The sequence below is a fragment of the Panthera onca genome, chromosome A2 (genome assembly GCF_046562875.1).
Source record: "Panthera onca isolate mPanOnc1 chromosome A2, mPanOnc1 haplotype 2, whole genome shotgun sequence".
NCBI lineage: Eukaryota > Metazoa > Chordata > Mammalia > Carnivora > Felidae > Panthera > Panthera onca.
In genome coordinates this window covers 7,550,600-7,570,766 of record NC_138340.1, presented here as the reverse complement: position 1 = coordinate 7,570,766, position 20,167 = coordinate 7,550,600, and the positions used below count along the sequence as shown (strand labels likewise).

At 56.3% G+C, this 20,167-nt stretch overlaps 1 protein-coding gene across 2 annotated transcripts in view; it reads left to right on the top strand.

Annotated features, from left to right (window-relative positions):
- The window catches only part of COL5A3 (collagen type V alpha 3 chain), a 35,827-nt gene that overhangs the window by 11,045 nt on the left and 4,615 nt on the right, over nucleotides 1-20,167 (top strand). For both annotated transcript variants that reach the window (XM_060630167.3, XM_060630165.3), the window contains exons 17-64: nucleotides 700-753; nucleotides 835-888; nucleotides 1,074-1,127; nucleotides 1,470-1,514; nucleotides 1,622-1,675; nucleotides 1,858-1,902; nucleotides 2,063-2,116; nucleotides 2,264-2,308; nucleotides 3,219-3,272; nucleotides 3,367-3,411; nucleotides 3,556-3,609; nucleotides 5,094-5,138; nucleotides 5,255-5,308; nucleotides 5,451-5,558; nucleotides 6,000-6,053; nucleotides 8,983-9,036; nucleotides 9,490-9,534; nucleotides 9,791-9,844; nucleotides 9,954-9,998; nucleotides 10,374-10,427; nucleotides 10,527-10,580; nucleotides 10,671-10,724; nucleotides 10,868-10,975; nucleotides 11,140-11,229; nucleotides 11,486-11,539; nucleotides 12,352-12,459; nucleotides 12,576-12,683; nucleotides 12,780-12,833; nucleotides 13,281-13,334; nucleotides 13,960-14,067; nucleotides 14,142-14,195; nucleotides 14,399-14,452; nucleotides 14,568-14,621; nucleotides 14,758-14,811; nucleotides 15,363-15,470; nucleotides 16,071-16,124; nucleotides 16,287-16,340; nucleotides 16,645-16,698; nucleotides 16,836-16,889; nucleotides 17,063-17,170; nucleotides 17,317-17,370; nucleotides 17,839-17,892; nucleotides 18,090-18,197; nucleotides 18,496-18,549; nucleotides 18,630-18,665; nucleotides 19,109-19,162; nucleotides 19,747-19,963; nucleotides 20,052-20,164. In XM_060630167.3, the coding sequence (XP_060486150.3) occupies nucleotides 700-753; nucleotides 835-888; nucleotides 1,074-1,127; nucleotides 1,470-1,514; nucleotides 1,622-1,675; nucleotides 1,858-1,902; nucleotides 2,063-2,116; nucleotides 2,264-2,308; nucleotides 3,219-3,272; nucleotides 3,367-3,411; nucleotides 3,556-3,609; nucleotides 5,094-5,138; nucleotides 5,255-5,308; nucleotides 5,451-5,558; nucleotides 6,000-6,053; nucleotides 8,983-9,036; nucleotides 9,490-9,534; nucleotides 9,791-9,844; nucleotides 9,954-9,998; nucleotides 10,374-10,427; nucleotides 10,527-10,580; nucleotides 10,671-10,724; nucleotides 10,868-10,975; nucleotides 11,140-11,229; nucleotides 11,486-11,539; nucleotides 12,352-12,459; nucleotides 12,576-12,683; nucleotides 12,780-12,833; nucleotides 13,281-13,334; nucleotides 13,960-14,067; nucleotides 14,142-14,195; nucleotides 14,399-14,452; nucleotides 14,568-14,621; nucleotides 14,758-14,811; nucleotides 15,363-15,470; nucleotides 16,071-16,124; nucleotides 16,287-16,340; nucleotides 16,645-16,698; nucleotides 16,836-16,889; nucleotides 17,063-17,170; nucleotides 17,317-17,370; nucleotides 17,839-17,892; nucleotides 18,090-18,197; nucleotides 18,496-18,549; nucleotides 18,630-18,665; nucleotides 19,109-19,162; nucleotides 19,747-19,963; nucleotides 20,052-20,164 (3,201 nt within the window). The remainder of the gene's footprint in view (nucleotides 1-699; nucleotides 754-834; nucleotides 889-1,073; nucleotides 1,128-1,469; nucleotides 1,515-1,621; nucleotides 1,676-1,857; nucleotides 1,903-2,062; nucleotides 2,117-2,263; nucleotides 2,309-3,218; nucleotides 3,273-3,366; nucleotides 3,412-3,555; nucleotides 3,610-5,093; nucleotides 5,139-5,254; nucleotides 5,309-5,450; nucleotides 5,559-5,999; nucleotides 6,054-8,982; nucleotides 9,037-9,489; nucleotides 9,535-9,790; nucleotides 9,845-9,953; nucleotides 9,999-10,373; nucleotides 10,428-10,526; nucleotides 10,581-10,670; nucleotides 10,725-10,867; nucleotides 10,976-11,139; nucleotides 11,230-11,485; nucleotides 11,540-12,351; nucleotides 12,460-12,575; nucleotides 12,684-12,779; nucleotides 12,834-13,280; nucleotides 13,335-13,959; nucleotides 14,068-14,141; nucleotides 14,196-14,398; nucleotides 14,453-14,567; nucleotides 14,622-14,757; nucleotides 14,812-15,362; nucleotides 15,471-16,070; nucleotides 16,125-16,286; nucleotides 16,341-16,644; nucleotides 16,699-16,835; nucleotides 16,890-17,062; nucleotides 17,171-17,316; nucleotides 17,371-17,838; nucleotides 17,893-18,089; nucleotides 18,198-18,495; nucleotides 18,550-18,629; nucleotides 18,666-19,108; nucleotides 19,163-19,746; nucleotides 19,964-20,051; nucleotides 20,165-20,167) is intronic.

The following is a 20,167-nucleotide window of genomic DNA, read 5'->3' as shown; positions in this document are numbered from 1 at the left end:
GAGAATGACAGCTCCACTGAGTGTGTCACAAAGGGATCTGGTCAGGTCACAGAGCCAAGGAGGACTTTCTAGAGAGACTGATGCTTGAACTGAGGTCTGAGGTATAACCAAGTAAACAGGAGAGGAAGGGCATTCCAGTAGAAGGAACAGCATGCGCAAAAGAAAAGACTGGTCTACTGAGGGAGATGATGAGCAGGATAATTCCAGACAATTTTTAAATGCAGCGGGGAATGAAGAACTGGGACAATTAATGGAGACCGGAGATTTTTTTTTTTTTTTTTTAATTTTTTTTCAACGTTTTTTATTTATTTTTGGGACAGAGAGAGACAGAGCATGAACGGGGGAGGGGCAGAGAGAGAGGGAGACACAGAATCGGAAACAGGCTCCAGGCTCCGAGCCATCAGCCCAGAGCCTGACGCGGGGCTCGAACTCACGGACTCACGGCGAGATCGTGACCTGGCTGAAGTCGGACGCTTAACCGACTGCGCCACCCAGGCGCCCCTGGAGACCGGAGATTTTAATTTTTGTGATCCTGGTGATGTGCGCTCGGGGAAAGGGCCTGGAGATAAAGAACAGTGGACGGGTTTGAGATGTGTTTGGGAGGTTAAACTGGTACACAGAGAATCCCCCAGGATTCTTCATGAGGGAGGAGCTCAACAGACAGCAGTGGGTGTCTTGATGTTGTCACCTCCCTGACAGGGCCGCTCTGGAGCAGATGGGGCCCGGGGCCTCCCAGGGGACACAGGACCTAAGGTAGGTGATAAGGTCAGGTTCGGGACTTGGAGGGACGGGTGGGTCGAGGATTCGGGGTTCAGGCGGTGTCTCTTTGTGCAGGGTGATCGGGGCTTTGACGGCCTGCCAGGGCTGCCTGGTGAGAAGGGCCAAAGGGTGAGTGTGTGAGGCCCCTCCCGCATGTCAAACCTCCCAGTATTCAGGATGCCCTCCCCACCCCCAGGGTCAGAATCCCCATCCCCATGTCCGAGCTCTCATTCCTGTGCCGCATGTCCTTCCCTGGGAGGCTGGTCTCTACCCTCACATCTCCACTCTGAACGCCCCCCCCCTCCTAACTCCAGGGTGACTTTGGCCATGTGGGGCATCCTGGCCCCCCAGGAGAGGATGGTGAGAAGGTAAGTTTGGGGAAGAGAGGGAATGGTTTAGAGTGAGAGTCAGAGAGGAATGGAGTCTTCAGGGGCCGGGATGAGAGGTGAGGGTCTGTGCTGGAGGGCCAGGATCCTCAGTGGGGATCAAAAAGATAGACTGAGGGCTGGGAGCTAGCACCAGAGTTGGTAGGTGGGACTCAGGTTTGGGGTCAGGGGCCCGAACTGAATCACGTGTGCTCAGTCTGTTGGCTACTGCCTTATACTCTGGCTCTGGGATCCCCTGGAAGAGGTGCCCAGATGAGGGAAGGTGGTTTTCTGAGGGTTATACTCCCCGCCCCCCCTCACCGAGTGATGAATGCTTTCCCACAGGGAGCAGAGGGACCTCCGGGGCCCACAGGCCAGGCTGGGGAACCGGTGAGTACCAGGGCCCTCAGGCCCCTTTGCCTGGCCCAGGGGAGGGAGCCAGGACTCATGGGGCCTCAGAGCAGGGGTGCTGGAATAATACTCCTACCTCCTTGCAGGGCCCCCGAGGACTGATCGGCCCTAGAGGCTCCCCTGGTCCCCTGGGACGCCCGGTGAGACTGTCGCTATCTGTCCACCTCCCTGCTTGTCTTCCTCTCACCTCTGTCTCCTCTGCGTGCCCATTTCTGTTACCTGATTTCGCTGCCTGCTCATCTTCCCACCTGTACCTCTCGGTGTCTCAGACTCAGGCTCCTGTGTGGTATCTGCCCGGGTCTCACACCCTCTCCTCCCCCAGGGTGTACTTGGGATTGATGGTGCTCCGGGAGCCAAGGGAAATGTGGTACGTGTCCCGCCTTCTGACCCCTAGTGCTTTCTGATGCGCCGACCCCATGGCCATCTGTCCATATCCCTGTGCACTCCCCTGGCCCCCTTGTCAACTTCACTGGCACTTCCACGCTGGGGTCCCTTCCAGCGTCACAGCACCCCCACTTTCTCCCCAGGGTCCTCCGGGAGAACCAGGCCCTCCAGGACAGCAGGGAAATCCTGGATCCCAGGTTTGAGCTATCGATTTCAATAACCGGGGGGTGACAGTAGTCGGCCATGGTCATAGACCCCTCCCAGCCTCCCCACTCCCCAGCTCATTGCTCATTTCTCATGTCTTCCTTCACCTTCCTTTTTTCTTTCTTTCTTTATGTCCCCAGGGACTCCCTGGCCCCCAGGGGCCCATTGGCACTCCTGGGGAGAAGGTGAGTGACAACCCCACCTACCACCACCTTCTCCTGTCTTCTTCCTTCAATTCTGCAGGAAAAGCTTCCCACCAGGGCCCTGTGGTTAGCCCTGGATAATGGTGAATCGCAACAATCCTTCAGCAAGCTGAGAGTTTAAAAAAAAAAAAAAATTACTGACGGGAAAGAGTTGATTGGGAGAAACGGATATTGTCAGGATTTAGGGGAACCCACAGAAGCCACCGTCATCAAAAATATTAGCGAGATCCATGGGCCAGGAAGGCCTTTCTCTGGGGTCCTGTGGTGTCATCTTTATTCCCCGGCACATGTGTTCCCTCTCCCTCGGCAGACAGGCTTTTTCCTGCACGTGTCTTTGTCCACCCCCCACCGGTCCCGTTTCTGCACGATTTATCACCATTTCAGCCCCCAGCTCCGCATGGCCTTATAGTTTCTTTACCTAAACCCACCTGATCATAGTTTCTATGAAGTGAGACGTCGCTTACCTCAAATTCTCAGAAGAAAATGATTGGTTTAGTTGGACCCAGTGCCTGCCTCTGGACCCATCAACTATTCGCAGAACACAGGGGTCACCTCATGCCTGCCTAGGCCCACCCCTCTCAGATGAAGGTGGAGACACTTCTAAAGAAAGGGATATAGCTGGGGAGTCCCCCAGCCCAGTGTGTTCCTCACCCTGTTTTTACCTCCTTTGTCTCCACTCTCCCAGGAGTGAAGGATTTCTGAGGCTCAGAGAGGGAAAGGGGCTGGCCCAGGGTCACTCAGTAAGACTGGGCAGAGCTCGGGAGAGGTTTCGTAGCCCGCGGGGTGTGCTTGTTCTGTGACCTTGATGTCGCTGCGTGTCTGAGCGGGGCTGTTCTTGGTGGGATGCCGGACTGAGACTCTGTGTCTCTCCCTACTGCTCATCTTCTTTCAGGGCCCCCCTGGAAACCCAGGTATTCCAGGCATTCAAGGATCTGATGGCCCTCCGGTGAGAAGTGGGTGCTGGCAGAAGGAGGAAGGAGAAGGGGGAGGCTTGGGAATTTGGATGGCAAATCCAGGCCCCCGACAACTTCTTCCCCCAGGGTCACCCAGGCCACGAGGGCCCCACAGGAGAGAAAGGGGCCCAGGTGAGTGGCCTGGAGAGAGGCCGGGTTGGGGATGAGGGTTGGTAGGGCGGGGCCAGGAGTCAGGGGCTCATGAGGAGAGGAATGAGGGCACTGGTAACATGGAGGGGGAAGGACAGGACGGCACTGATCTTATCTCCATCCCAGGGTCCACCAGGGTCAGCAGGACCCCCGGGCTATCCTGGACCTCGGGGTGTGAAGGTAGGTGGTGCTTGGGGCGCATAAGAAGGGGTGATTCATTGGCATGAGCTCCAGGGGACCAGCTTCATGGTAAACCTGTGCACATGTGCCGAGAGGTATCGATCTGCAGGACAGGTGTGGTGGGAGTGGGGTTTCCATCTGAGTGACAATATGTAGAAATGTGTGTTACCTGGAGGTGAACAGCCAAAGGGAGGTACCGTCATGTAGTTGTCACCTTGTAATTGAGAATAGTTAGGCCCGTGAAGGGCCTAAGCTCAGTCCAGGTCAGCACTCTGTAGTGAAGCAGACAGTTTATGTCTTACCTCAAGCCCAGGGCCATATGATCTTCAAGCGCAGAAATGCTGGGATAAGCCAAGAGCCGTACTGTTGCCCGAGGGCAGGGACGTTGGACTTCACATTTGTATGAGTCCAGTCACGTTGTAGCCAAGTATGGTACCTGTGGTCCGAGAACAGAGTTTGGTGGTAGCCAAGAGGCAACTTGTCACATTTTTGCACTGGAGGTAAGCTCAGTTATCTCCGAGCCAAGGAGGTGGTTCTATCGCAGCTGGCCACAGAGTCCTATGGGTGGCCAAAGTCAGAGTTATGTTGTAACCAGCCATAATCGTAGAGAGCGAGTTGAAGGCCGTGTTGTAGCTGAGTCTAGTTTCGTTGTAGCCAGGGTCAGAGAATCACGGTAGCCAAGCTTGGTCACACTGTAGTCAAATGAATTGCCCGGAGGCAGGCGAGGGTCAAAATACTTATACTGTATTTAAGTACAACTTCATTGTCGTCTTTGAGCTCAGTTAAACCTTGTGTCTCTGCGGCTGGAGACGGTCATGCTATCGTCAAAACACAGTTATGTTGTATCCAAGTGCAATTTCATTACAGTCTCTGAGCTCAGTTACATGTGTCTTTCTGTGGCTGGAGACAGTCATGCTATTGTCAAAACACAGTTAGGCTGTATCCAAGTGCAATTTCTTTATAGTCTCTGAGCTCAGTCACATTGTAGCCAAGTGCAGTTTTCACTGCAACCCAAGCCCGGGGTTTGGGCACCTGGGCTTGAACTGAGCAGCCTTGGTGTAGCTAAGCACAGACTGGCTTTGTTGCCAGGCACAGAGTCGCATTGTAGCCAGCACAATGGGGAACATTCCTTTGCCTTTAGAATGAGACTGGGGCCTGGAATGTTCATCCTCATTCTCCTGCCAGAAGGAACTGTGGACACTGTGTCCCCGGGAGATTGGAATCAATTACTCGGAAATTTGGCCTTCCCTGCACACCCCCACACAGATGACCTTGGGAGGCTGCCATTGGGAAGAGGGGCGGAGAGGCAGCCTCTTGCACACCACACTAGCAAGGCTTTGGAGAAGGGTCATTTCCTCTGAGGCTGCCCCCTTCCACTCGTGTCCAATATCCTTTTGGGACTGTCCTGACTGTTTTGGGACAGGGAACTGAGTTGGAAGGCCCTTCTGAAGCAGGAGAGGGACTGGAGGTCTCTTGTTTTTCAGGGTACCTCTGGCAACCGTGGCCTCCAGGGGGAGAAAGGAGAGAAGGTGAGAAGGAAGGGGATTCCTGGTTGAGGGGAGCCCTAATAACGGGACTCTGGTTGTGTCCCTTCCCTGAAACCCTGACCTCTGTCCTCTGACCTCTAACACTCTCTCTCCCCCAGGGAGAGGATGGCTTCCCAGGCTTCAAGGGTGATGGGGGGCTTAAAGGAGATCGGGTAAGATGATTTCCAGATGAGGGATCTAGTGGTTCTGGGGAGCTTGGGGAAGACATTGGTGGGGGTGGGGGTGCTGGGGCTAAGACAGGGAGCTGGAGGCGGCCGGAGTGACACAGGGCCTGATACCGCCTTTCTATTGCAGGGACCCCCCGGGCCCCCCGGTCCTCGGGGAGAAGATGGTCCTGAAGGGCTGAAGGGGCAGGAGGGGCTGGCCGGCGAGGAGGGGCCCCCAGGCTCAGCTGGGGAGAAGGTGAATGGACCGTGGTCACCCTCTCCAGTCTACCCTCCAGCTTCCCATCCTGCAGCGAGGGTGTTCCCTGGCCCTTTGCCTTCTGCCCTTGGCTGTTTTGTCTCCAGCCTCAGGAGACTGCTACCTCGCTTACCGTCTCTGATTCCTTCACTCAGCATGATAGAGAAATTGCACAGACTACATTATCTGATTTTTATCCCCACCGCAGGCGACGGGCATTTTTACCCCCATTTTGCAGACAAAGAAACTGAGGTTTGCAACAGAATTGAATGGAATGAGTTGCCCAAAGACATGCCTGTAGCAGGCAGGAGCCAAGACTTGAGCTCACGTTTCCCTGAATTCTACGCTGTTGTCCCCGCCCCCCTGTCCCAGCCATCCTGCCCTTTCTTTCCTGATCTTCAGGGTTCAACTCCTGACCTTTGTCCCATAATTTTTCTGCAGGGCAAGCTGGGGGTGCCAGGTCTCCCAGGTTACCCAGGACGTCCGGGCCCTAAGGTAAGAAGCTAAGGGGTTAGGGGTGGGCAAGGGCAGGACTCAGAGACTAATCAGCATCTGGAGGGCCAGGCTGTGGTCTGGGGGACTGAGCCATCCACCCCACGGGTCACTGAGAGACGGCGAAGATGTGAGCTTTCGCATCAGACTTGGGTTCAGATACCGACCCCTTACCTGCTAAGTGACCTTGGTCAAGTCTCTTGAACCCACTTGCTTGTTGCAAAATGGAGATCCTGTATTTGTCTCATCAACTTGATTATAGTAACATTGATAATTTTGGTAATCAAACTATAGGATCCTTCTTATTTGGTGTGATTGAGGTTGGTTCAAAGTCTGTAAGGAGGAGAATCACAAAAAATACACATCTGACCTCTCTCTCCTCCCTCTCTGCCCCTCCCCCACTCATGTTCACGCACACACTCTCTCTCTCTCAAGATAAATAAACTAAAAAAACAACACACACACACACAAAACAGAAATGGCCTCCTAAATGGCTCAGTCGGTGAAGCGTCTGACTCTTGATATTGGCTCAGGTCATGACCTCATAGTTTGTGAGATCGAGCCCCACATCGGGCTCTGTGCTGACAGTGTGGAGCCTGCTTGGGATTCTGTCTGTCCCTCTCTCTCTCTCTCTTTCCTCCTTCCCCTCCCCTGCTCCTGCTCTCTCTCTCTTTCAAAATAAATAAACTTTAAAAAATACATATTTGACATATCTTGAATTATAACATGTTAAAATGCACTTATATAAAATGTACATTTGTTTTGCCAATGTTTTGATGGATGAGGCTGCTGATTAGACCTGTATTTCTGCCTAAACCACACCCTCATTACATCACTGATGATTTATAGTGTGGGTTTATATAAAATGAAGCAGAAACTTAGACACTTGGGAAGAGAGCTGAGTGCAGAATCCTTCCAGAGTGCCACAGTTTGTCATTTCCATCTGGCAGTCATCTTATGCGTGCCTAATTTGACAGTGACTTTTTTTTTCAGTGACTTCCCTCTCTATGGCGAGTCTTTTCCATTTGACTTAGGTTCAATAGATGTCTTTTTTTTGTTTTTCCATTCTTCATTCCATCCGTTGTTGTAAAAACGTTCACTGAGTCACATGACTCCGAGAGCAAGGGCAACTGACATAAACCGATTTGGGAGGAAACTCAAGGCACCGTAACTTAGAATAGAACTGAATCTGCTGGAGCAGAAGTTCATGGGAGTTAGAGCAAAGCCTCCTAGCCACGACCAGTCTGTGTGTTTTGGGCATCATGTGCTACACGGCAGAGGGCATGGTGTGTTGGTTGAGTTGAGGTGCCTTAGCCAGTGTCAGGGTCGTAGTGCTGTAACAAAAATACTTTAGATCGGGGGAGGGGGGGCTGAAACAACAGAAATTCATTTCTCACAGTTTTGGATGCTAGAAGTCTGAGACCAAAGGTTTGGCATGGCACTGGGAGAGAAAGAGAGACAAGGAGAGGGAAGAAGGGAGGGAGAGAGAGACAGAGAGACCTAGACTCCTTTTCTTTTTAAAGTTTTTTTTCCTCATTTTATTTATTTTAAAGAGAGAAGGTGGGGCAGAGGGGCAGAGGGAGAGAGAGAGAGAATCCCAAGCAGGCTCCACACTGTCAGCGCAGAGCCCGAGATGGGGCTCGGACTCACGAACCGTGAGATCATGACCTGAGCCAGTCAGATGCTTAACCGACTGAACCACCAGGCGCCCCTCCAAATGACCATTCTTCAACATAGGGCTTCAACGTATGAATTTTGAGGGGACACAAACATTCAGTCCATAGCAGACAGTGATAATCAGCATGAATGATGACAGCTGACATTTCATAAGCACTTACTATGTGCCACACACAGTGTAAAATGCTTCCTATTCATTATTCTGTTTAATCCTCACCAGGGACACCTGGGTAGTTTAGTCAGTTAAGCGCCCAACCTCGGCTCAGGTCATGATCTCATGGTCCGTGAGTTCACGTCCCACGTCGGGCTCTGTGCTGTCAGATCGGAGCCTGGAGCCTGCTTCGGATTCTGTGTCTCCCTCTCTCTGCCCCTCCCCCGCTCATGCTCTGTCTCTCTCTGTGTCTCAAAAAATGAATAAACGTTAAAAAAAAATTTTTTTTAATCCTCACCAAAAACTTGTGAGGGAGGTATCATTGGTGTCCCCAGGCTACAAATGAGGAAACTGATGCTCAGAGAGGGTAGGCCATTTGTCCAGGGCCACATAGCTAATCCAGTGGGGGGGTCTGGGATTCAAAACATGGTGAGGAGCGGGAGGGGATAGCAGAGCCTGTGATGTGTTCCTCTGTGGGGACGGGGGAGGATGCCTCCAAATGGGCAGGACAGCATGGACTGGGGTCAGTCAGTTAACCAATATCCAGTAAGCCCTGTCTGTGTACCAGGTTGAGGGGATTAAGATCAGGAGATCAGAGCACCATGTCAGAGCAGAGAAAACAGACAACGGATGAGTAAGCAAGTGAACAAGGTCATTTCAATATAAATATTATGGGAAAACAAACTAGGACAAGGTGACAGAGGGTGACTTGGAGGACGTGGTGGTCAGGATGGTGGCAGAAGGCTTCTCTAAGGAACTGACATGTAAATGAGATCCAGACGATAGGAATACCTGCCTGTGTGGGGACCTGAGAGACGAGCATTTTAGACGAAGGAAGCAGCCAGTGCAAAGGCCCTGAGGCAGGAGTGTACTGGTGTGCCTGAGTAGCATGGAGGAGGCCAGTGTGGCTGAAGTGGAGGGAGCAAGGGGTGAGCGAGGAGAAAGAGGAGGGCAGAGGGCTGCCTGGGAGGAGGATGGGCCTGGAAGGACCAAAGAAACTTCTGGAAAGGACGGAGTGGCTGAAAGGGTGAGGGGTCAACTTTGCTGATCACCCACTCCACAACCACCACCCCCCATCTTTTCTCTCTGTTTCTCTCAACTCAGGGATCTACTGGCTTTCCCGGGCCGCTGGGACCCTTAGGAGAAAAAGGGAAGCGGGTGAGTCCGGGGGCGGGGGGAAGGGTAGGGCTTGTCTGGGGGAACACGTGCAGCTCTGCACGGCAGTGGGTAGGCCCCTGTAGCTAAGCCTGGAAGTACTTGTCTGCACGCATATTCCCATCTGCGGTGCGGGGCACAGGTAGGTGACCCCACCTCGCGTTACTGCGCATGAGTCTGCGTGTACAGGTGCCTCTCGGTGTAGATCAGATGGGGTCTGGGTGTTACAACCCGCGGGCCTGCGGTAAACAAGGACATAAGCCTGCATGCACGTGCGTGGCCGTGGACATAAATGTGTGTAGGTGTGTGTGTGTGTGTGTGTGTGTGTGTGTGAGTGAGAGGCTTGTGAAGAAATGTACAGCAGGTACCATTCTGGGTCTGTGCCCGGTTGTGTGTGTTTCACGTCTTTGTGCCATAACTGTCTTCTGCTTCCCCGTCACCTGATTTGTTCTCCAGGGCAAAGCGGGGCAGCCGGGCCTGGAAGGAGAGCGGGGGCCACCAGTAAGAAGAGTGAATGCTCCCCCATCCTGCTGGGCCTTGGGGGGCAGGGCTGCGAGGAGGGGCTGCAAGAGGAGAGGCGGGGGGTGGGGGGTGGGGAATCGTGAGCGGGCAGGGCAGAGCGTCTGGGGTCTGGGTTATGTCCGTGTCCCTGGTGGGGCAAGGAGGGGTCACCACGGGAGGCGGCCCAGGCGAGTCGGGCTTGTCTCCTAGATTCCCACACCCTCTCACTTCTCATCTTGGCTTCTTTGCTACTCAGGGCTCCCGTGGAGAGAGGGGGCAACCGGGTCCCACCGGGCAACCGGGCCCCAAGGTATGGGCTGGGTGGGTGATCGGGCCCTCGTGCAGGCCCCCGGCCCGGGGTCCCCCAGCCCTCCCTGTGAGTTTGTCCTGCAGCCTGAATCCCATCCACTCTGTCCTAGGGTGATGTGGGCCAGGACGGGGCCTCTGGGATCCCTGGGGAAAAGGTGAGTGTGTGTGTGTGTGTGTGTGTGTGTGTGTGTGTGTGTGTGTGTGTGTTTCGGGATGGGAGACGAACCCAGGAGGTAGTTAGGGTGCAGTGGAAGGAACGCAGCCTCTGAAGTCTGGAGCTGTGAGCTCAAGCCCTAGCTCTGCCACTCAGCTGCTGCGTGACCTTGGGCGAGTCACTCCACCTCTCTGGGCCTCAGTTTCCCCCTCTATAAAATGGGAATAACCACAAAGGGCTGCGGTGACGATTGGAATGAATGACTGCGGGTGCGTGTTTGGCCCCCTGCCCGGCGTGCAGAAAGCACTCCACGTGCTCTGTATGTGGGGCTCGGGGGGCAGGAGGGATGAGACCGTGGCTTCTGGTTCCATTTCAGGGCCTCCCAGGTCTGCAGGGCCCTCCTGGATTCCCCGGGCCAAAGGGTCCCCCTGTAAGTGCGTGCACCCTGGGTGGGGGCGGCCCGGAGGGAAGCCAGGGAGTGGGGAGACTCCTTAGTGCCGTCTCATCTCCCTCTCACCCTGCTCCCCAGGGTCCCCAGGGGAAGGATGGGCGTCCCGGGCACCCTGGACAGAGAGGAGAACTGGTGAGTGGCCCCTTGACTTCTGACCCCTCACCCCCTGAGGCTCTCTGGTTCTCTCTCCCATGTGACACCCCTTTACATTTTTCTCCCCAGGGCTTCCAAGGTCAGACAGGCCCACCTGGACCAGCTGGTGTCGTGGGTCCTCAGGTCAGAAGGGAGCCCACAGGTCTTTCCAGTTTTGCAGATATTTTGGGGGGAGGTGCATCTCAGACAGACCTTCCCCCTCCCCACCCCCCGCCGCCCCCAACCCCGGGCAGCCTCCATTCAAGAGAAGCTTCCTTCCTCTCCAGGGAAAGACAGGAGAAGCGGGACCTCTGGGCGAGAGGGGCCCCCCAGGCCCTCCTGGACCTCCGGGCGAACAAGGTCTTCCGGGCCTGGAAGGCAGAGAGGGTGTCAAGGTGAAATCCTGCCCCCTAAGAAATCTGGCTGAGTGGCCCCAGAGATTGGCCCCATGCCACCCCAAGGCTCAGAATCAGCTCCGTGGGGGAGGGGCCCAGATTCACAGAGGGGGAAGCACCTCCGCACTTCTCTGGAGGCTGACCTTCCCCCTGCACTCCCGTAGGGAGACCTGGGGCCACCCGGGCCCCTTGGGAAGGAAGGGCCGCCTGGACCCAGGGGCTTCCCCGGCCCCCAAGGAGCCCCTGGGGACCCCGTGAGTATTCTTTGGAACCCCTCCTAAATGTGCCTGGCTGGCCTGTGAAGCAGAGAAGGAAAGGGGGGCTCGGGGGGAGGGCCATGGTGATGGCATCCCAGGTGCAGTAAAGGAATCATAGCCGGAGGGACCTAAAGGAGAGAGACCCCTGACCTTCAGTGCCCAGGAGGAAGGTGGGAACTGTGAGCCCCCAGAGTGAAGACAGGACCTGGGCACACCCTTGGGGGGTCTCTTGACTGAATCATCTCTCCCTCAGGGACCTATTGGTTTAAAGGGTGACAAAGGCCCCCTGGGCCCTGTTGGAGCCAATGTAAGTGTAACCCCATCTGCTGGGTGGGGGGCAGTGTGTGTGGGGGGGGGGGGCCTGGGGCATCTGGGAAGCTGGGCATCGCTATGATTAAGTCCACCATTTTGGGTGTCAAACAGGCCTGGGTCACCCTCGTGACCTCGGTTTTCTCATCTGTAACACAGCCCCGCCCCACAGACTGTAAATCTCAGTGAGATGATCCGTCTGACACATACTTACCTGCATGCCAGACATCAACATATAAAAACCTCCCTTCCCCTGGAGCGTCTGTTCTAGTTGGTGATGAATAACACGGAGAAGGGGGAGTAGGGAGAGAGCAGTTGAAATGGGTTGGTCAAGGAAGGCCCCCTGAGAAGGTGACATTTGAGCTGAGACCTGAAGGAGGTGAAGGAGGAGCCATGCGGATATACAGGGGAAGGGTGTTCCAGGCAGAGGGAATAGCATGTGCAAAGGCCCTGTGGTTGGGGTGTGCTAGCATGTTGGAGGAAATGCTGAAGAGGCCTGTGTGACTGGAAAGAAGTGAGGAGGGGTGAGTGGGAGGCGGAGAGGGCAGGAGGTGATGAGGCAACTCGTGCAGAGCCTTGTGGGCTACCAGGAGGACTTCGCATTTTCCCTGAGTAAGGTGGGAGCCGTGGAGGGTTGTGGGCAGAGGGACATGTGTACCCTGACTCAGGTGTCCCTCTGGCCACTGTGCGGAAGGGAACAGATGGATATGACGCTGGTTAACTACCTACCTCAGTGCCTGGTGGCTTGAAACCCCCTCTATCCATGAGAACTTTTGCTATTTTTCCCACACTTCTCACCCCTGTTTCCAGGGCCCTCCTGGGGAGCGGGGTCCTGTGGGCCCGGCAGGAGGCATGGGGCTTCCTGGCCAAAGTGGAGGCCAAGGCCCTGTTGGCCCTGCAGGCGAGAAGGGGTCCCCGGTAAGTGCCTGCCTGCTACAGTCCTCAAGCATCCTCAGGACCCAGCACCCCCCACATCCCCGGACCTTCACCTCTGCCCTGGCCCCTGACCATCCCCTCTTCCACTCCCCCATCAGGGCGAACGTGGCTCCCCTGGCCCCACGGGCAAAGATGGGATCCCAGGGCCCCTGGGGCTTCCTGGACCGCCGGGAGCTGTTGGGCCTTCTGGTGAGGATGGGGACAAGGTGAGTTCACGGACACAAGAGCTCGTGGAGGAGGGGCTAGGGGGCTCAGGGTAGGGAGAGGCCATGTTGGTCCTCCCTCACCTGTTTCCTCTGCAGGGGGAAGTGGGTGCCCCTGGCAACAAAGGGAGCAAAGGCGATAAAGGGGATGCGGTGAGTGTGGGGGCCAGTGAGGGAGGTGGGCCTGGGGGAAGGCAGAGGGATGTGAAGGGTGAGGGGGATAGCTGGGACCCCAGGAGAATGGGAAGGGTGCTGAGATGGCTACCCTCTCCTCTCCCTTTCCTTGGTGGCCATCTTTCTGTCTGTGACTCTGCATGGCCCTGGGGCATCACCTCCTCAGCTTGCCTCTAGGACCTTCAGCCACAGCATCGCATCTGTGAGCCAGCTCAGTCCCTGGAGGGACTTCTGGGGAAAAGTCCTAGTGATCCAAGCATTGGACGATGTCTATATCTGATCCCACTTGTTGGTGGCTAGGACGACAGGACTGTGGGGGAAGCAGCTCTTGCTTCCTGGTGGGGGCAGTGGGAGGCAGCGAATGTCATCTTGAGCGTGCTCCCAATCTTGAATTTGAGGTGTTTTTGGCTGTGTTCCCTCCCCCAGGGCCCGCCTGGACCAACAGGGGTACGGGGTCCTGTGGGACACCCAGGCTCCCCGGTGAGTGCTCTTGGCTTTGTGGCCATTGCCTGGACCCCAGATGGGAAGGGACAGTGTCCTCCACCATGACCCAGACCCCTACCCCTCTGTGATGACACCCAACAGGAACTCATCCCAGAGTCTGGCTCAATCCCAACCTCAACCTGAACCCTGAAGGCCATCGCAGTTCCAGTCTCAATACCACTTATGACCTGAACCTCAATCCCAGCTTAAACTTTACCTTCAAATCTGAGCCTTGACCCAGTCCTACCCTGAAGCCCAACTTTGACCCACCCTCCAGTGCTGACCCCAAACCTGGACCCAAACTTTGAATCTGACTTTGGCCCCAATGTCAAACCTGACCCTAAATTTCACCTCAACCTCGTCTGAACACTGCTCATGACCTTGACCTCAACCCACCACCCAATGCCCATCTCACCACTCGCTGCCCATCTGAAAACTTTGACTCAACTCTTGGCTTAATTCCCAAACTCTGACCCTTAACCTGTACCCCCACCTCCAAGCCCAACCCTGACCCTTTCCAAACTTAATCCCAAACCTGACTGCCACCATTAACCTGACTTTGACCCTGTCTCCAACCCTTGACCCACACCCTCACTGTGCCCTGTTTCTGTCCTTCTCCCAGGGAGCAGATGGGGCTCAGGGACGCAGGGGACCACCAGGCCTCTTTGGGCAGAAAGGAGATGATGGAGTGAGAGGCTTCGTTGGGGTGATTGGCCCCCCTGGCCTGCAGGTGTGTGTCTGAGTTTGGGGGCGTGGCCTCTTTCCCCACAGTCTGTGCTCCAATCTTGCTTCTTTGTTCCACAGGGACTGCCGGGCCCTCCTGGAGAGAAAGGGGAGGTCGGAGATGTAGGGTCCATGGTATGGACAACCTGGGGAAGGTGGGAGGGCAAGAGGATAGCAGGGTGGTGGTGACCGTTAGACTGATTTGGAGGTGGTGGTGTCACAGGGCACATTGTCATTTTAAGATGATGCTGGGAACCAGCATTAAGGGTGGTGTTTGTGGTTAGTGGTGTCTTTGAGGGGTCATGAGGTCACTGGATGCTATTCTGACTGTCTCACAGGGTCCCCATGGAGCTCCAGGCCCTAGGGGTCCCCATGGCCCCAGTGGATCGGAGGTGAGGACCCTCTGTGGGGGGTGGGCAGGATGCCTGAGAGGTGGGGGCATCCATTTCCCAAGAAGGGGCTGTTGGGATCCTGCAGTCCCACTTCTACCCCTTGCTGTCTCTCCAGGGCCCTCCAGGGCTGCCTGGGGGAGTTGGTCAGCCGGGCGCTGTGGGCGAGAAGGTGAGAGAAAGGGGGCAGGGGACTCCCTAGGGTTGGGAAGGCACAGCCAGTCTTGCTTGGGGGTGGCTGTTCTGGGGAGCTCCTTCCTGTCTTTCATAAGCAGACCTCTCCTTACCCTCAACTTCGCCTCCTACAGGGTGAGCCAGGGGAGGCTGGAGACCCAGGACCCCCAGGAACCCCAGGCATCCCTGTGAGTGACTGTGTCCTGTGCCCCTGCACCCATCTCAGGGAACCTCTGACCCCTGGGCATCTTGGGGCACCTTGACCCCTGGGCAGACCAGAGTCACCCATTGACCCAGGACCTATGGGTAGCCCCAGTTGTCTTGATGACAGAGCCCTGGAAGGTCTCAGATAGGGCTGCTACACAGAGTTCTTCAGGTTGTACACTGCACAAGGGTGTGGGGCTGAGAGAGGGGGTGGGGGCTCGGATCCAAGCCATACACCCTGAGTTGGGGATGAACTTCCCAGAGGGATCCCCTTTTCTAATTCACTCCAATGTGGCATGTGGGCTAGACCAAACTTGGTCATGATCTCTGAGCACCTGGGCCATCCTTGCCCCTGACTCCTATAAGTCCTAGATCCTGTGACCTCTGACTCTTGGACAGTCTAGGCTACTCTGACCCCTGGCCCCAGGAAGTCCCAGACTACCCAGATTCTTGAGTCCAGGGATGCTGACCCTTGACCCCTGACCCTGGACTCTTGTCTAGGCTATTCTGACCTCCGACCTCTATTTCTACAAAGGGGCCCAAGGGAGAAATTGGTGAAAAGGGGGACTCAGGCCCATCTGGGGCTGCTGGACCCCCAGGCAAGAAAGGCCCCCCTGGAGAGGATGGAGTCAAAGGGAACGTGGTGAGTCCTCGGAGAAGAGGAGGCAGAGATGGGGAGGGGCCTCGACCCTGCTCCCCGACTTCTAGAGCAGGGCTTCCCTCCTCCAACCTGCTGGCCCCGAGCCACCCAGAACGTGGCTGACAATGACCAAAGGCACGCTTGTATGTCACGGGATGGGGTGGAAGTTGCTCCCACACAGAACCGATCTGGAAATGTTGGCAACGGAGCTGGGGCTGATGTGGGATTTAGCACCAGGGTGGAGGCTGAGACCGCCCCCCCTCCCCCGGCCACGGCAGTGGGGCTTGGGGTGGCTGGCAGGGCAGTGAGGAGCTCCGGAGTCTGTGGGACCTCAGTTTGCATCTCACCCCTTTTCTGAGGGTCAGTTCTGTTGAGTCGTGGGCTGGGAGACACCTGATGGATGAAGTGAGGTGATGCATGTGATGCCCCTAGGTCACCGCCTACACGCGTTAGACTGTAGAAAGCTCTCTCTCCCAGGGCAGGGATTTTGTGTTGTGTTCACTATGTGTCCTCAGCAGCCCAAGCTGTGCCTGGGCACTGTTCACCTGTCAGACAAATGCTCGGTAATTCAGAAATGTGATTATTCGTCATTCTGTCTTCCAGGGCCCCACTGGGCTCCCAGGAGATCTAGGCCCCCCCGGAGACCCAGGAGTTTCGGTGTGTGTGAGCCCCCCACCCCCACAATATATTCCTAATTCTGCCCCCAACCCCCCCTTCTCCACAGACTTGGGCAAGGTCAGGGGAGCACATAAGCTTTATGTGTCCCCAAGCTTCACCCCAAACTCATATTGCCTCCATGACCCCTCCCATCCCCCACAGGGTATAGACGGCTCCCCAGGAGAGAAGGGAGACCCTGGTGATGTTGGGGGACCGGTGAGTGGGGGAGCAGAGCATGTCATGCTGGCAGAGGGGGGTTGGGGCTGGTGAGTGGGTAGACTGGGGGGCCGGAGGAGTAGGCTGGTGAGGTACCCAGGGCTCCCATACAGCACCTGCTTTGCCGCTCTGGGCCTTCACCACGACGGTGAGCAGCTCAATGGAGGAGGTGGGAGACGGCTGGTGCTGTGGGGATGTCTGGGGAAGGCCGTCCTGGGATCACAGGCATCCTGACACATAGCCCTGCTCGACCGACGTGAGCTAACGTGAGCTAATACTACCCTCGTACTGTTACATATCATAGGGTCCGCCTGGAGCTTCTGGGGAGCCTGGCCCCCCTGGGCCCCCCGGCAAGAGGGTAAGTGAGACCTGCCTCCTGGCTGACCTGGCTCCAGCTTTGATCCACTCACCCCCACAGGCCCCCACAGGCCCCCGCCCACCTCCACAGGCCCCCTCACCCCCAAAGCATCCCTCCTACACTCTTTCCCTCCTCAGGGTCCTTCAGGCCGCATGGGTCCAGAAGGCAAAGAAGGGGAGAAAGGGGCCAAGGTGAGTACCCCCCCTGCCCAGGGAGGGTCCCTGTGTTGATCCTCGGCCAACAGATGGGCCATCAGAATGGGTGCCCCAATTCCTTCCCCCTCCCTGATGGTTCTTGGCTGGGAGGCCAGGAGGAAGGTGCTGTCTGACACTTTCTGCCCTTCCCTTGCCCTGGTCTGTTTCAGGGGGAGCCAGGTCCCGACGGGCCCCCAGGGATGACGGGCCCAGTGGGGGCTCGAGGGCCCCCTGGACGTGTGGGGCCTGAGGGTCTTCGGGGGATCCCCGGCCCTGTGGTGAGTAGGGTGGGATCAGACCCTCTGTGTGTGACCCACCTTATGCTTTCTAATCACAGCCTGAGGTGGCTGACCCTGGAGGGCGGTGGGGGCATCTACACTGGGTCTGGCCGAGTGCAGCATCCCCACGTTCTGCTTCATCCTAGGGTGAACCAGGCCTCCTGGGACCTCCTGGACTGATGGGCCCTCCTGGACCCCTGGTAAGAGACCTCTTTGTCCCTGGTGTCTCGGCATGGAGAACCACACTGGGCATCCAGTGGCCACCTGGTGCTGTGGGCTCACCCCTCACTGACAGTCCATCTGACCACCTGTACTAACCATCTATCTTGATGGTCTTATCCTGATGGTTAATACCGACCCTCTATCTTGGTGGTTTATACCGACCACAGTGACCATCATGACAAGCCAAACTGACCATCTATGTTGATAGTCAACACTGACCACCCACAGCGATCCTGACCACGGACCATTCATACTGGACCTCCTCCAGCCAGCCCTTCATTATCCCTTGTCATCACCCCTCTCTCCTGACCATCCCCATGACCACATCCCTGGTAATTCCCATTTGAAACATGAGTAATTTCCCATTTGACTACCCTCCAATCACCCACATGAACCTTGAGATTTTGTGTTTGAGCCTGACTAACTGAGCCTCACTCTCCTTCCAGGGGCCCTCTGGCCTTCCAGGATTGAAGGGAGATGCTGGCCCCAAGGGGGAAAAAGTAAGGATACCTCCTTCCATTATTCTCCCCCAGTTACCTCTGTCTCCTCCACATTTACCTCCCTCCCTGGCCAGAGGGCTGAGAATTTGGGGTCTCCTCTGCTCCCAACCTCATTACCCCAAGGCTCTAGAAGAAAAATCCTCCAACAATCCCCCCACCATATTTCTTTCCCTGTGTGTGCCTCTCTTGTCCTCCAGGGTCACATTGGATTAATTGGCCTCATCGGCCCCCCTGGGGAAGCTGGTGAGAAAGGGGATCAGGGGTTGCCAGGCGTGCAGGGCCCCCCCGGCCCCAAGGGAGAACCCGTGAGTGTGTGTTCTACCCCAAGTGGAAAGAATGTGTTCATAGGAAGGGGTGGGGGTGGGGGGCAGAATTGGGGCTTATTTGGAGACTGTGGGGGTTGGGGCTTGGGAAGCCTGGTCTAGAATGATAAGAGTTGTGTCTGGGGAAAATGGCGGGGGGTGGTGTCTCCATCTAGGGATTTGCGGGTTGGAGGCTGTGTCTGTGGCCTGTTTTTTGAGGGGACTGGAGGCTTGTCTGGGGGATGTGCCTGGATCACAGGGGTGAACCCCATCAGTGATGACCTTGGTGTCCTTTCTTCAGGGTCCCCCCGGTCCCATCGGCTCTCTGGGCCCCCCTGGGTCCCCAGGTGTGGCGGTGAGTAAGAGGGGTTTGTGGGGTGGGGTCACTGTGGTGGGGCAGCTGGGACTCCAGCCCTCCCTGTCTCTACCTCACAGGGTCCTCTGGGACAGAAGGGCTCAAAAGGTTCCCCGGTGAGTATGCACTGTTCCCTCAGGCTCCCACATCCCGGCTTCCCACCCCTTTCAACGTCACCACACCCTCAATCCCTTTGCATTCATTCATTTACTCATTCAATCATGCATTCGACTATTTACTCAACACCTACCGTTGTATTTTATCAAATCTAAAATGCCACCGATTGTGAGATGCACCATTATTTTAGAAACTACTGTGAAGAAAAAACAGTTCTGACAAGGAAACTATGACTTGCCAAAGATGTTAGGTTTTGATTTCGGAGATGTTAAAATATGGAAAGGAAATGAGTGTTTTATAGTTGGGGCTAAAAAATTGCAGTTCCCTCCCCCAGTGCTGTGTGAGTGAGTGAGTGAGTGTGTGTGTGTGTGTGTGTGTGTGTGTGTTGGCAGGAAGGGGTCTCCATAGACAGAGTTCACTCCCAAGTGACTTCTCTCTACAGGGATCCTTTGGTCCCCGTGGCGACACTGGCCCCCCTGGCCCCCCTGGCCCTCCGGTAGGTTCCCCAGGGAGTATGTTGGGAGTGTCTGTCCCACTGGGTCCCCAAGTGCCCAGAACTGGGTGGGGCACACAGCAGGTGCTCAGGGCACCCAGGTGGGGAGGGAGGTGTCTTGAAAGCTGAGGGAGGATGCCGGCTCTGCTGGAGGGTTTAGGGGAACACCCATGGGGGCTCTGACTGGGTCTTGTCTTGCTTGACTCTGTCCCCCCCACCATCTCTCCCTCCGTCCCTTCCATCTCTCCTGGCCTCTGTCTCTATTTCAAATACTTGCTGCACAATTTTGTCTCTGTTTCTTTCTCTCCCTCTGCTTTCTTTACCTCACCTTGCGGATCCCTCCACGGTGTTACTGCTTCGGCCTTTCCCCATCACTGGGTCTTTCTTTCTCTCCCTCCTATGTGTCCCTGTCCGTCTCTGCCTCTCGATGGCCCCCGTCCCTTTTTGATCTCTCTCTCCCTTTTCCTATCTATCCCCACCCCTGTGTGTCTCTGCCTCCCTTGTCTCTCTCATCTTTGCTTGTCTCTCTTCCTGTCTCTTCCTCCCGCATCTCTGCTCTCCCCTCTGCTGTCCCCGACCCCGCTCAGGGTCCCCCGGCCGAGCTGCACGGGCTGCGCCGGCGGCGGCGGCGCTCTGTGCCCCTGGAGGGCCTGGAGGGCCCGGAGGGCGGCCTGGAGGAGGTGCTGGCCTCGCTCACGTCGCTGAGCTTCGAACTGGAGCAGATGCGGCGCCCTCCCGGCACAGCTGAGCGCCCGGGCCTCGTGTGCAGTGAGCTGCACCGCAACCACCCGCACCTGCCGGATGGTGAGGTCCCGCCCCTGCCTGGGCCCCGTGGGCAGGAAGCCGTCGGGTCCCGCCCCCGACTCACTGACCCCACCTGGCTCTGCGGCAGGGGAATACTGGATTGACCCCAACCAGGGCTGTGCTCGGGACGCGCTCAGGGTTTTCTGCAACTTCACGGCTGGAGGAGAGACCTGCCTCTATCCCGACAAGAAGTTTGAGACCGTG